At 48.2% G+C, this 15,660-nt stretch overlaps 1 protein-coding gene across 1 annotated transcript in view; it reads right to left on the bottom strand.

Moving 5' to 3' along the window:
• The window catches only part of PKD1L1 (polycystin 1 like 1, transient receptor potential channel interacting), an 884,746-nt gene that overhangs the window by 287,157 nt on the left and 581,929 nt on the right, over positions 1–15,660 (bottom strand). The window contains exon 47 of the mRNA XM_075316120.1: positions 6,353–6,456. Coding sequence (XP_075172235.1) covers positions 6,353–6,456 — 104 coding nt within the window. The remainder of the gene's footprint in view (positions 1–6,352; positions 6,457–15,660) is intronic.

The raw sequence follows: 15,660 nt of genomic DNA on the forward strand, positions 1-15,660 counted from the left end.
TAAGGTGAACTGTCGGTTCAATTCAGGGCGATGGAGAACCGAGGAAGAAGCAAACGCCTGTTTCAAGGAGCAGAACGCGGCATCGGCTGCCGGGGACCAGTCCTTAGGATTAGCTCCTTTTTTAGTCAAGGCAGAGAGAGGTGCAGTCAAGGCAGAGAAATGCGGGATGAACTGACGGTAGTAGTTCACAAAGCCGAGAAAGCGTTGGATAGCCTTCAGTCCGGAAGGAGGAGGCCAGTTGATGATGGCAGACACTTTCTCTGGGTCCATCTGCAGGCCAGTGTCCGAGATTACATAACCCAGGAAGGGAAGAGACGACTTTTCGAAGATGCATTTCTCGTACTTGGCGTACAGACGATTCTCTCTAAGCCTCTGGAGGACTAGCTGCACGTTCTCTCGGTGGGTTGGTAGATCCGGAGAGAAGAACAGGATGTCGTCCAGATACACCACGACACAGACATAGAGGAGGTCTCTGAACACGTCGTTCACCAGTTCTTGGAAGACGGCCGGAGCGTTACACAGGCCAAAGGGCATGACACAATACTCATAGTGCCCATCCCGAGTGTTGAATGCAGTTTTCCATTCGTCTCCAGAGCGAATGCGAACCAGGTTATAGGCCCCACGAAGGTCCAACTTGGTGAATACACGGGCTCCTCGGAGCCGATCGAATAGTTCGGGGATAAGCGGCAGAGGGTATTTGTTCTTTACGGTGATCTGGTTTAATCCCCGGTAGTCAATGCAAGGGCGCAGATCACCTTCCTTCTTCTTGACGAAGAAAAACCCCGCTCCGGCAGGGGACGAGGACCTCCGAATGAACCCCTTAGCTAGGCTCTCGGTGATATAGGCAGACATAGCTCGTGTTTCAGCAGGGGACAAGGGGTATATCCGTCCTCGAGGAGGCGTAGTTCCTGGCAGTAACTCGATAGCACAGTCGTAGGGACGATGAGGCGGTAACACCTCTGACTCCTTTTTATCAAACACGTCCGTGAAGGACCAGTAGGCAGAAGGCAGTCCTGGTAGAGACTCTGGAACCGGAGGGCGTCGGACGGGCTGGATGGATTTCAGACATCTCTCGTGACACGAGGAGCCCCATCGGGTGATTTCACCTGTACTCCAGCTGACCGATGGTTCGTGTGTCCGTAACCATGGAAGTCCCAGCAGGATCTGATGAGACATGCGCGGGAGGACGTAGAAGGTGATCTTCTCGGTGTGCAGAGCACCGATCCGTACTTCCACAGGCTTGGTGATCAGGGAGACGGTGTCAGAGAGGGGTTTCCCATCAACAGAGGTGATCACCAGCGGTTTCTCTAGTGGGAGGACAGGCACCTGGTACTTATCCACCGTGGCCTGCTGGATGAAGTTGCCTGCTGCTCCGGAATCGAGATACGCCTCTGCCGTGAACCGGGTCTCTTCTGTAGTGACTTGAATAGTCCAGGTAACAGAGTCTGAGAGAGTTCCAGCACCTAGGGTGGCCTCTCCTACCAAGCCTAGGCATTGGAGTTTCCCGGCTTCTTGGGACAAGAGCGTAGCAGGTGTGTGCCATCACCGCAGTAGAAGCAGAGACCCTTTGCTAGTCGTTTTGCTCGGCGTTGTTCCGACTGCTTCAGGCGGTCAATCTGCATGGGCTCGGAGGTAGACACGCCAGGTGACGCCAACTGGGGAGCGATGGACTTCTGTCGTGGGGAGGAGTGCCGTATCGGACGCCTCTCGCGGGACACTTCTTTGGATCGTTCCTGAAAGCGAAGATCCACTCGAGTCGCTAGGGCAATCTGGGCATCCAGGGTGGAAGGCACGTCACGTCCAGCCAGCTCATCTTTAATACGACCCGAGAGTCCTTCCCAGAAGGCGGCGGTTAGAGCCTCATTGTTCCACCCGAGTTCCGAAGCCAAGGTGCGAAAACGGATGGCATATTGGCCCACCGTCAGAGTCCCCTGACGTAGCTGGAGGAGAGATGAGGCAGACGCGGAGGCGTGTCCGGGCTCGTCAAAGGTGCCACGAAATGCCTGCAGGAATTCCTGGATGTTGATGGTCACCGGATCCTCCTTCTCCCACAAGGGGTTCATCCAGGCCAGTGCCTCTCCCTCTAGATGGGACATCATGAACACGACCTTGGCTTGGTCGGAGGCAAACAAGTGCGGCAGCAGCTTGAAATGGAGAGAGCATTGATTGATGAATCCCCTGCAGGTCTTGGGATCTCCGGCGTACCGGGGTGGTGAGGCCAAACGAAGTCTGGAAGCATCCGAGGAGGCTGCCACAGGAGCTGTGGCCGTGGATTGTACAGTGGAAACCTGAGATGCCGAGGACGTGGCCGTCGCTTGTAGCGTGTTCAGGCGGGTATCCACAGAAGACATGAAGTTCAGCATGCGGGTCTGGGTCTCACGCTGGCGTGTGAGTTCCTGCTGCAAGGCCGCTAGTGCTTCGGCGGGATCCATGGGCTGTTCTAGCTGTTACGTCCGGGTGGTGGAAGCACTGGACCGTACACCGATTTCCCCTGAGAAGGCAGCCAGGCTGGTCACCCCGCCAGAGGGTCCTGATGCACGGCAGCCGGAGCACTATAGATAGCTGGACAGTCCGTAGAGAAGCAGGAAAGGTGGATGATGCTGAACACACGGAGTTCTGGACGGTAGTCCGGGTGACGAGGCTCAGGGTCCGAGGCCGGGTTATAGGGTCAGGCGGGATCCGGAACCTGCTGAGCGATGGAACGGGTCACCGAACGGAGCCAGAGACTGGAGACTGGCGGAGCTGCAGAGGTGGTGGGACATCCGCCGAAGTCACCGTCAGGGTCCAGGGATGGACTTGGTTCGGAGCGACTGGCGTGGCAGGATAGGCTCTACGAGACAGGACAGGGTTAATACAAGGCAAAGCACAGGGCAAAGCAATATGGGGACCTGAACACTAGCTTGCTAAACACGTAGAACAGGCCCCGCCCACCAGGAAAGAGAAACCTTATATACCCTGTACCTGTCTATGCAATATCCTGTTTCTGGGTGCTGGCCCTTTAAGAAAGGGTCAATGACCGCGCGCGCGCCCTAATGCGCATGCGCGAGGCTTGTGTGCCAGAAGCCAGTCCAGGAAGCGGTGAGGAGGAAGCAGGAGCGCCCGGCTGGGAGTCCCACATCGCAGAGGAACGCCGGGAGCGGGGAGCTGGACGCATGGAGGCCGCAGGCGGGGAAGAGGAGGCCGGGACCGGAGTGGTAAGCAGGGGACGCCGCCGGGGAGCGGGGAGCGGGCCACGGGGACCGGAGGACGGGACCAGGGGACCGGGAAGCGTGACAGATACCTAATGTACTGCAATGCCCTGAACATGAGGTAAGTGACAGTGAATCAGAAGAACCATAAAACATTTCTAATTAGAGGTATTTGCTAATATTATTACACCTACTACATATTAGGATAGGAACTTCAATGCTCTTTTATAGTCAACTATCTGCTGGACACCTGTTTAATAAATAATTAAATTTCCCTGTAGTGGAATTCTTGTTAACTAGACTTTTGTAGTGTAAACTTTATCTTAGCTGCTATGGCTTTTATTGGGGTGTACTCATTTTTGCAACATGGTCTTGAATGAATTTGTTAGAAAAATAACTTTTTTGGGTGTGCAAAGACACAAATCTTGTATGCAATAAATGGCATACCTTATAGAAAATGTTGATTCTGAAAAGGAAACTAAAGGTTTTATTATGACAAATATATTGAGATGTTGTCTTTTATGCTGAGCACTGTATATGCCTTATGATTCTAAAAATTTTGAGCTCATATTACATTTTAATTAAATATTAAATTATTTGCAACATCTATGAGGTCAAAATGCTCTGTATTCCGTAAGATTAAATCATAGGTATATGGACGAGGGGCTGCTGATTAGTCTTTGGCTTTACCCAGAAAGAAACAAAATAGGATGATGAAAGTTTACATGTATTCCACATACTCTCCACTGATGTCAACACATTTCTTACTTCATTGGTATTCCAAGTTCTGTAAGCCTAGCAAAAAGAAGGATTTCAGTTGTGCCTCAAACCAGGCATCTGTAGCAGCCATGGTATGAAAAATGGTGTGAAAGTTGATACCCTTGAGGTGTTTCTTCAGGTTTGGAAACAGATGATAGTCGGAGGGAGCTAGATCTGGTGAATAAGGTGGGTGGTCAACCATCTGGAAGCCCAGCTCGGCCAGTTTTGCCTTGGTCGCTTGTACAGTGTGTACGGAGGCGTTGTCTTGCAGGAACAAGATTCCTTTGGACAGCTTGCCGCACCTTTTGGCCTTCAGAGCTGCCTTCAATTGGTCCAAAAGTTCAATGTAATACCTTGCATTGATGGTGGAACCCTTTTGAAGGTTGTCCACTAGCAGCACACCCTCCTTATCCCAGAACACAGACGCCATCACCTTGGCTGATTTTTGCATCCTGAACTTATTTGGATGAGGAGTGTCTCCACTCTTTTGACTGCTCCTTGTTTTCAGGGTCATATAAATAAATCCAGGTCTCATCCATAGTGACCAGTCAATCCAGGAAGTTCTTATCAGTCCAGAAACGCTGACAAATGGAGCGGGAAGTTTTCACTCACATGCTTCTCTGATCCGTTGTCAAACATTTGGGGACCCACTTTGCAGATCGCTTCCTCATGTTCAAGTGTTCATGGATAATGACAGAAACACATTCATGGGAAATCCCCATGTCTGATATTGCTTAAGATGAAATTCGTCGATTCTCCAGTATGAGGTTGTGCACAGCATCGACGATCTCCAGAACAACAACCACTCTCAGTCGTCCAGGACGTTCTTCATCATTATTGTTGAAGTGGCCCGTTTTAAATTTGGCAATCCAGTTCTTAACTGTGGAATATGAAGACTTATCAGGAGCCCCTCGTAGTTTCCAAAATAAATATTTATTATCCCAATATTTTGGGGTTTTTTTGGGGTTTTTATTTACTATGCCATATGCTGTTACTTAACTCAAACATGGGCCTCGGAAATTAAAGTGAACCTGTCACCAGGTTTTTTTCAATATAAACCAAGGCCATTACCTTTTAATGTCTCTTAACAGCGGTCTACTAACCTGTATATAAGCCTCCAACCACCTCAACATATCCCCAAAAATACCTTTTATAATCTCCTAATATGGCATCGTCCAGTGTGATAAACGTGCTGGTCATGCTTGGAGCCTCCCTGTTCCTTGCTATCGCTGTCCTCCTGCCTTGTTTCATGTGGATAACGCATCCTACATTATCCATATTGTGCTCCTATTTCGCTCCTGCATAGGTGGACTTCACTCTGCCCTATTAGGGCTAAGCAAAGTACTGTAATGCGTATGTGCTGGGAATGGACAAATAGTGCTGGTGCCTTGAAAGTAAAGCAAGTGCAAGAAGGACAGAACAAAGTACGCCTGTACAGAAGAAGAAGTCATCCATATAAAGTACAGCAAGTTGAAACCAATTGTAGGGAGAGAGGAGGCGCCAAGCAGCAATGCCCATTGTCGTGGACCATACCGTACAAGAGGTTCATTAACTCTAGAATGCGCAACCATAGAAATCTACCATATAAAACAAGTAACCTAGCAGGCCTGCGAGGCCCCAGGTATGCGTTCTAGGGTTAAAGGTATTTATAGGCATTTGCAGAAGGCGTTGGAGGTAGTGGGTTTAAAGCAGAAAAGGTGGTGGCCTTAGTTTATATTAAGAAAATATGAAGACAGGTTCGCTTTAAAGGGAATGTGTCACCAGGTTTTTGCCACTTAATCTCAGAGCAGCATAATGTAAGGCAGAGACCCTGATTCCAACAATGGGTCACTTACTGGGCTGCTTAGCGTAGTTTTGATAAAATCACTGATTAATCAGCAGTAGATTATCATTACAGGACTACTTGGCGTCCGGCAAGTAGTCCAGCACATTCATGAGCTCTGTATAACTGCTAGATCTGCAGCACAGAAAACAATGATTTTATCAAAATAACAGCAAACAGTTCAGTAAGTGACACATCACTGGAATCAGGGTCTCTGTCTCTACATTATGCTGCTTTCAGATGGGGTAGAAAAAAACCTGCTGTCAGATTCTCTTTAAGGAGCAGCTAGATTGGCCTTTTTTTGTTAGGTATTGTTCAGGCACCATTTCAGGTGACCTATTTTAAAAGACCATGTTGGGTTTCTCTGTCCACTCCACGCCCATTATGTTACAGAAAAAAAGGTTCAAATGTAACATCTGTAAAATTATACATGAGGAAAAATAAAACTTTGTTTTGATTTTTTTTTTTGTACAACACCCAAAAGGCTAAGAAACTATTTAAATGCTGCCAAATATCAGATTTTAAATCTGTAAAAAGTACAAAATAGGCTGTAGATTAAAATGCCCTCAATGATCATTAGTACCTCATATTTCTTTTTCCAAGCATCATATGCCCAATACTGGAAATGCTGCCATGTCAAATTGGAGTCAAACATGGTATCTGCTGCTGATGCAGAATGCTGATGACCTAAAATGTGCAGATAAAATAAATAGATTGCACTGACAAAGGCAGATAGCAATTGATGTAAAACATTCCTAATTCTTAACTTTTCATATGCTTTGGAATCTTTTTCTATTTTTTTTTTTTTTTTTTAAAAAGTATAAATGTACATGCAAATACTCTGCAGGGACATGTTCTGTCAAATTCACTGACTGGACAAATTCAGTGTTTTTAGATCTTTTAGTTGGATTTCCTATGATTTCATAAGTTTTAAAATATTAGCCTCTGGGTCAAATGCTGAATGACAGCAACCTATTTTTGTCTAATCACTGATTTGATTTTATCAAAAATTCTGTGTCCTTCTATCCAGATGCTTTTTGAAGATTGACCACAAGGTCTCAATAGTACTGAGATCTGGGCAGTTTAATTATCATAGACAACTTTTCAATGTTCTGTTCACTGATCCACTTAGTTATCACTTTTGCCTTGTGACATGGTCTCCATAGTGCTGGAAAAAAACCATTGATCCTCACCAAATAGCTCCTGGATCAATAGGAGAACTTGCTTTTGAAAGATGTTTAAATTCCATTCTTTATTCATCTCAGATAAAATTGTGAGTGAGACCATTCCATGGATGAAATGTAACCTAACATAGCAAAGGTCTTAATATGCTTTACTTTTGACAGAGGACTCATGGTAGTATTCACCTTTTCTTCTCTAGATAATCATTTTTCCAGATGTTGCAAACAGTCTGCAGGGGTCTCCATCAGAGAAAATAATGTACCCTAGCCCTCTGCAGTCAAGTTGCTGTACAACCTTGAAAGCCCTCTTTTAGACAGTTTGGGATATTTGGAAAAATTGTCGAGAGAGAAATAAGTGAGGACTTCCATGAGTCCTGTGTCATGCCAACAGTAAAGAATCCTGAGACCATTCATGTGTGGGGTTTTTCATCTATGGAGTGGGCTCACTGACAATTTTATCTAAGAAAACTGACAAGAATAAAGAATGGGATCTAAATATTATCCAAGAGCAAACATCATCCAATGATCCAGCATCAATTTGGTGATGGACAATGCTTTTTCAGCATGAAGGAGACCATGTCACAAGGCAAAAGTGATAACTAAGTGGCTCGACTTTGACATTTTTGGTTTATGGACAGGAATCTCTCTAGATCTCAATCCCCAATACAAAAAACAAGCATGTTTTATTCCGCTCCGCAGGGACTATTACATCATCGGTCAAGTGCAACATGAACTCTTTAAAGAGTTATTCCATGAATTCCCCAATTCAGGAGTTACAGAAACAAAGTAGCTCATTGTTTTTGAAACTCTTGTTCACTTCATAATGCAGCCTATATAGCCAATGAATGGATGTATTCCCAACTGCTCCAATAATGGCTGATAAGGGAATTACCCTTCAGAGTCACTGAGCTTTCAGAAGAACCTATACGACTACAAATGTTTACCTATGATGGTTGTGCGCATGATTATAATCAACTGTTCACAAAAGGTGAATAGAATTACCTAAACCCAATACAAGAATGATGGAGTTGGTATGCCCTCAGCTCTAAGGGTGGTGTCACACACAGCGACAACGACGTCGCTGCTACGTCACCATTTTCTGTGACGTTTCAGCGACGTCCCGTCGCTGCCGCTGTGTGTGACATCCAGCAACGACCTGGCCCCTGCTGTGAGGTCGCCGGTTGTTGCTGAATGTCCAGCTTCATTTTTTGGTCGTCGCTCTCCCGCTGTGACACACACATCGCTGTGTGAGAGAGCGACGAAATGAAGCGAGCAGGGAGCAGGAGCCAGCATCTGGCAGCTGCGGTAAGCTGTAACCAGGGTAAACATCGGGTAACCGAGGGAAGACCTTTCCCTGGTTACCCGATATTTACCTTCGTTACCAGTGTCCGCCGCTCTCGCTGCCAGTGCTGGCTCCTGCTCTCTGCACATGTAGCTGCAGTACACATCGGGTAGTTAACCCTATGTGTACTGTAGCTAGGAGTGCTGGGAGCCAGCGCTAAGCGCGGCTCCCTGCTCTCTGCACATGTAGCTGCAGTACACATCGGGTAATTAACCCGGCTCCCTGCTCTCCACACATGTAGCACAGCGACGCGTGTCGTTATGATCGCTGCTACTTCTGCTGTGTTTGACAGCTAAGCAGCGATCATACCAGCGACTTACAAGGTTGCTGTTGCGTCAAAGAAAATGGTGACGTAACAGCGACGTCGTTGTCGCTATGTGTGAACCCAGCTTAAGTCAAAGTTCCCATGATGAGTTTTTGGTGAGTTTTTAATACTGTGTATTTTCACTGAAAAAAATGCAACATATGACAGTTCCAGCAAAGTGAATTGGAGTTTTAAACATTTCATAGGGTTTTTACACTGTGTAAATTGACCTGCAATGTGTTTTTGAAATAAGCAGCATCTCAAATCTCTTTTGCATTAAACATGCATTTTATATTTGGAATATCCCCGTAAACCTGAATTTAAGAACAAAGGCTTAGGGGCGATCTTATCACAATGTACAAAAATATGCGGGGACAGTACAGAGATCTCTCTAATGATCTTTTTACACCTAGACCTGCAACAGGGACAAGGTTTAATCATAATTACAGATGCAGATTCTTTACTGTAAGAGCAGTGAGACTATGGAACTCTCTACCACATAATGTTGTAATGGTTGATTCACTATTAAAATTTAAGAGAGGCCTGGATGTCTTTCTTGAAAATTATAATATTACTGGGTATGTGCACTAGATTCTGTGATGGGGCGTTGATCCAGGGAATTATTCTGATTGCCAAAAGTGGAGTCGGGAAGGAATTTTTTTCCCTAATGTGGCACTTACTGTCTTTCCTATGCTATTTGTTTGCCTTCCTCTGGATCAACATGTTAGGTTAAGTCAGGTTAGGTTATAGACTTAAGTCTACCTTCAACCTTAAACACTATGAGACTATGAAATGAGGAAAATCAACAGGGAAAAAACACGTGTTTGTAGTACATTTCTGCAGGAGAAGCACACTAAAAACATATATGATTCACATATGACTGTATGAATACGGTTTTGTCAGTGCTATATTAACAAAACAAAATAGTCATATTTAAAAGATGACATACCAGAAAAAAAGAAAAAAGAACAGCAGAAAAAAATGCGCTAATAGCACATGTAAAAAAAATGTAATAGAAAAACACAATGAAAAAACACAAGTAACCTCTATGTATAGATATGCTACTGGAAATCTGCAACATCAAAAATACACCAAATACTGATTTTGGGAACACAGTCTAACAGTACAAAGTGGTGCTGGTGCACACAGTGATTGGCTGTCCACCAGTTCTTAAACAAGTAGAATTTCCTATAAACAGCTGCCAAGCTCTCATTTTCTTTTTGCTTGTTTAACATTAATTGTTAACTCTTTTTGTTAAATCAATAACTGTTATTAATAATGATTATTAATATTATCCATTTGTAGTAAAATACCTAATCCTCAATTGAAGTTTAAATTTCATTTGCCTCATTTCTAAATGCCTGAAATAGAGAACAGCATCTAAAATGAATATTGGTAATGTGGACAAATATTGAGGAGTAAAAGGAGATGGATATTTCTGGTTGACCACACTGCCGCTGGAAAAGTAGATGTATTTTTCGTTTTATAAGACGCACCAAATTATAAGATGCACCCCAAATTTAGCGATAAAAAATGGTGAAAAAAAAATGGGGTCCGTCTTATAGTCCGGTGGTGTCTTACCAGAGGGGATGCGGCAGCATTGGTGATGGAGCGGACTCGCAGGTGGCAGGGGCAGTGCTGGAGTTGCTGCAGGCAATGTGGTGGGGGCTGTGCTGGCAGTGGTGGGCGCTGCCAAAGCTGTGCTGCCTGTGTGGAGCAGGCTGGTGCGGTGGGTGTCGCAGATGCTCTGTCAGTGATACGGGCTTCAAAGACATGGTGCCCGGAGCGGTGCATATGAAGATTGAACTCTCAGCTCAATGACAAGTCAAGATCTCATCTGTGCACCCATCACCTCCTGCTTCTGGGAGATCAATGTGCCGGAGGCGGCACGTGCGCAGATGAAATCTTGAGTTGAGAGCTCCATCTGCGTATGCACTGACTCCGGGCGCAATCATTTGACACCAGAGCATCTGGGACATCTGCCGCACTGCCCTATTCTACACAGCCAGCCAGCTAGCCAGCCGCCTGCACAGGCAGACAGCCGGCTGCACAGACAGCTGGCCATCCACACAAACAGCCGGCCACCTACAGAGACAGCCAGCTGCAGAACCCCCACAGCAGAAAGCACAGTGCCAATTCTCCACCTCCCAGTAAGCTATATTTGGAATTTAAGATGAACCCCTCATTTCCAGGTCGTCCTTACATGACAGCACCACCAGAGGTTGCTCCCCTATCCTCTATAGGGACAAGAAACACGCAAGAGGTTAAAAGCCCCTCCCTTCCCCCACCTACTCAGTGTTTTTCCTGTCCCTACACAGGATAGGGGCATGCAAGAGGACGCGCGGCTTACCGGATCCAGGGAGAGGGGGGCACAGGCCTCTTGTTCCCCATTCAAGCGGATCCTCCTGCGGCTGAAACCGATGCACTGGTCCCTCAGCCGTGCTGGAATGAGCGGGAGCTCCCAGCGTGGACCGCATCTCCCGCCACGGGAGCTCTGGGTCCCCTGCTATAGCATGTGGTGAGTTCCGGGTACGAACAGCCGCACTGCACATCATTCTCCTTCCGGGTCCACGTCACTTCTGGGAGCGGCGGCATGCGCGGGAGATTTGAACGCTGCAGCGGCAGGGTCGGACCAGGGACGCCGAGGAGACGGTATAGTATAATAAGGGGGGGATCCGGGTGATCTGTGATTTCTATGCTGTTTTACGGCCATGGATGGTATTACCCTGCCTGACGCCCCCCGGGGTCTCCCCTGGTCCACGTAAGTCACTTCCTGATTGCCTCACTGGATTCTCAGCTCTATGTGTCCACTAGCCTTATCCTCCCTTATGTCTATTTTAGGGCAGGGACATCTCACCTGTGCCGACGCAAAAGAGGTCGGCCGGCCTGAAGGTGCCCTCTAAGTCACGGCGCTGCCTGGTCTGCCATGTAAAACTGGCAGACTCTTATGTTAAAGACCTATGCCTGGCCTGTATTTCCACCATAGTGACTGAGGAGCAGTCTTCCCTTCTGGTACAGATGAGAGGCATGATTCGGGAGGAGGTTCAGGCTTCCGTGGCTTCCCTGGCCTCCTCTTCCTCCGCCTCCCAAGGGAAACGTAAAAAGCCACGTTGGGAGTTGGACTTATCTTCCGACGAGGAGGGCTCTCGCTTGTTTTCATCCTCTGAGGACGGCGGCGACCGCTCTTAGTCTCCCACAATGGACCGGAAGAGATATGTCTTCAATTCCAGGGATTCAGGTATGCTGCTTAAGATAGTCAGGAGCACTATGCGGGTGGATGAGCCTGAGGAAGTCGCATCAGTGCAAGATAAAATGTTTGCAGGACTTCAGTCTCGCCGCTCTAGGGTTTTCCCGGTTAATTCCCAGCTGAAAGAGATGATTCTGGAGGAATGGGAGAACACTGAGCGTGGTCTCTTCATCCCTCGAGACTTTAAATCCCGTCTCCTCTTTGATCCTGAGGATATAGCCTTGTGGGACACGGTGCCTAGGATAGATGTCCCTATAGTCAAGATTGCAAAAAAGACCTCGATTCCTTTCGAGCATTCTTCAGGGCTTAAGGATGCAATGGATCGTAAGGCCGACGCATTGCTCAAAAAGTACTGGAAAGCATCCGCCGCTACTATTAAAACTAATATTGCGGCCACGTCGGTCACCAGATCAATGGGCTTCTGGCTCAATGATTTGGAAGACCACCTTAGGCAGGGTACTCCTACTGAAAGCATCATCAAGGCATTACTGCTGTTAAAGAATGCTACTGCTTTCTTGGCTGATGCATCGGCCGAATCGGTTAGATTCGCAGCCAAGAACAGCGTCCTCTCTAACACGGCCAGGAGGTCCCTCTGGCTCAGATCTTGGTCAGGTGACCTTGCATCCAAGCAAAAGTTGTGTTCCATTCCCTTCTCAGGATTGCGGGTTTTTGGGCCAGCATTAGAAGAGATACCAGAAAAAGCCTCTGACAGGAAAAAGGGGTTCCCTGAGGAGAAACACAGGTTTTTGCCCCATAATAAGTCCTCCTCTTCCCGTCGGCAGTCCTTTCGAGGCAGAAGGGGGTTTACTTCATGGTTCGACAGGGGCCCAAGACATTCAAAGCTCAACCCTGATTACCGACCCAAGTCCAAGCAGTCCTGACGGTTTCCCGGTGGGGGGTCGTTTATCCCATTTTTTGGACGGGTGGAAGGGTGGGACCAGCAATCCATGGATTCTCTCCCAAATAGCTCTGGCTCACAGAATAGAATTCTCCCACCATCCCTCACGTCGTTTCACAATTACACGGGGCTCCCCCTCCTCCTTGACTCGTCTTTGGGCAGACGTTGCGGACCTTTTTCAGAAAGGCGCAATTTCTCTGGTCCCTCACACCGAAAGGTTTCAGGGACACTATTCCCGTCTATTTTCAGTCAAAAAACCTTCCAGGCAGTACCGTACCATAATCAATTTGAAGCCCCTCAGTTGTTGGGTCACTTCCAAAGCTTTCGCATGGAATCCATCCGTTCCATGGTTCCTCTGATATCCCCAGGCTCATTGATGTGCACCATCGACTTGCGGGATGCTTACTACCACCTTCCCATTCACCCCGCAAGTCGAAAGTATTTACGGTTTGCCCTAGCAAAGGGAGGGGGGTGTTCCATTTCCAGTTCTGTTGCCTCCCTTTCGGCCTTTCGTCAGCCCCGCGCATTGTTTTCAAAAATCGTGGTGGAAATGGTGGCTTACCTTCAACTGAAGACCGTACCCCTGATCCCGTATCTGGACAATTTCCTCCCGGTGGCAGATTCCGTCCCGGCCATGGAACATCCTCTTCGTCTCGTTACACAGACCCTGTACGATTTGGGTTGGATAATAAATCTAGACAAATCAGAATTACACCCTCAGCCACGACGGATCTTCCTGGGAACTGTCCTGGACTCTACCAGCCAGTCGTTGTTTCTTCTGGCAGAAAAGGTGTCTTCAATCAGTCAGGAGATCGGAAGATTTGCGGTATGGCACAAGCCCTCTGTGAGGCAGGCTATGTGGATACTCTGCCTCATGACCTCCTGCATACACTGCGTGCAGTGGAGTCAGTACCATTCCAGGGCGCTGTAAAGGAATATTCTGGCGGCCTCAGTCGATCACCAGCGGGACTTGGACCTGCAATATTCCTTAACAGACGAAGCCAGAAAATCTCTGGCCTGGTGGTGTGACACGAGCAATCTCCTCCGGGGAGTCCAGTGGGTGTTGTCACCGTGCGTCCTGATCACCACAGACGCGAGTCGTTCCAGTTGGGGAGCCAAAGTGGACCAGTCCTACCTGCAGGGTCCATGGCCCTCTCGAATGTCGTTCCGGTCCTTAAACTACCGAGAACTGCGGGCTATCCTAGAGGCTCTCAAGCTGAGTCGACGGTCGATCCAGAACAACCATGTGAAGATTCTGTCCGACAACACTATAGCAGTGTCCTTTGTCCAGCATCAGGGAGGTCTGCGCACCCACCTCTACAGCAACTGGCAGACGAGATCTTCCAGCTCTTGGAGATGTCGGCCCTTTCTGTGTCTGCAGTCCACTTGAAGGGGGCAGAGAACACGGAAGCAGACTATCTCAGCCGTCACCAGGTTCATCCTTCTGAATGGTGCCTGAACACAGGGGTCTTTCGGAGTCTCACCCGGAAGTGGGGACACCCGAAGATAGACATGTTTGCTACCCGCTGGAATTCCAAACTGCCTCTCTTCTTCTCCCTCGCACCGGCGGACAGACCATTGGCGGTGAATGCTCTTTCTCAGTTCTGGGGGATGGGTCTGCATTACGCCTTCCCTTCGATCCCTCTCATCCCCAGGGTCTTATGGAAGATTCAGGAGGACTGGGCACACGTGATCATAGTGGTCCCCTTCTGGCAAAAGCGCAGTTGGTTCTCCCTTCTGCAGATTCTGGCCCAGGATGCCCCGATGATTCTCCCTCTCCAGAGGGATCTCCTATCCCAGGGTCCTCTGCAGCATCAGAACCTTCCACAGCTTCGATTGTCGGCATGGATCCTGAATGGCAGGTCCTGCAGTCTCAGGGACTTTCAGATCCAGTCATAGCTACGATGATGCACAGCAGGAAGCCGGTCACAAATGCCATCTATAGGAAAGTGTGGAGGACATTTTGTACCCATCAAGGGGCCGGTCTCTTGCCCACGGGCAAAGTCTGTATTGCCAAAGTGCTGGATTTTCTTCAAGCGGGATTCGATAACGGCCTGAAGCCTAGTACCCTGAAGGTGCAAGTGTCTGCGCTCAGTGTCTATCTGGACACCCGCTTGGCGGTTCATCCCTGGGTCGCTCGTTTCATTAAGGCAACGCAATGCCTTAGACCTATGATTTGGGTTTTCTCGCCTCCTTGGTGTTACGTCACCACCGGAGTCTGCTCCAGCGACTTCTGCTCCAATCGCCAGGCAACGCCATGTTCCTGCCGTGAATGGTGATGGGAGAGGAATCGATGCCAGCGGTGGGCGCAGGCTCCGATCATCCACTGGGCTGGGTTACCTTGAGATCTGCAGTACCGCTGGCTGACTGTGGGTGGCATGTGTCTTCCAGCTGAAGTTGCCAGCATTCAGCTACAGCCAATGGGAAGACACCACACCCTTCTTATTCCCCCTCCTGTCACATGACCACTGCCAGAGATAGTTCTGATTTTCCTGGCTCCTGTTACGTCCTATTCTGTTTGGTTATTCCTGTGTGCTGACTTCTGCGTGTTTTCTGACTACCCTTCTGCCTGCTGTTTATGTACCTCGCTGCCCGATCCGGATTTGACCTCTGCTACGTTTGCTGACTACGTCATTGCCTGCCGATCCTAGTCCCTGTTCCGCAATTCCTGGTTTGACCCTGCCTGACTACTACTCTCATCGGACTGCAGCCTTCCACAGGTAGTGATCTCCAGTTCCCTGTGTAATTCCAAATCCCTGTAGAGGGGTTAAAGGGTTTCAGGGTTCTGGGGGTCCTGCTTGGTGAGTGGCTTCCCTCTAGCCTCCTCTTTACAGCCCATCTGAGTCTGTGGATCCAGGTAGGCGTTACACTTGGGACCTGAGTCTAGTTCTGCAATTCCTCTGCAATTCCACCGTACCA

The sequence above is a fragment of the Anomaloglossus baeobatrachus genome, chromosome 6, assembly GCF_048569485.1.
Source record: "Anomaloglossus baeobatrachus isolate aAnoBae1 chromosome 6, aAnoBae1.hap1, whole genome shotgun sequence".
In the NCBI taxonomy this organism is placed as follows: domain Eukaryota; kingdom Metazoa; phylum Chordata; class Amphibia; order Anura; family Aromobatidae; genus Anomaloglossus; species Anomaloglossus baeobatrachus.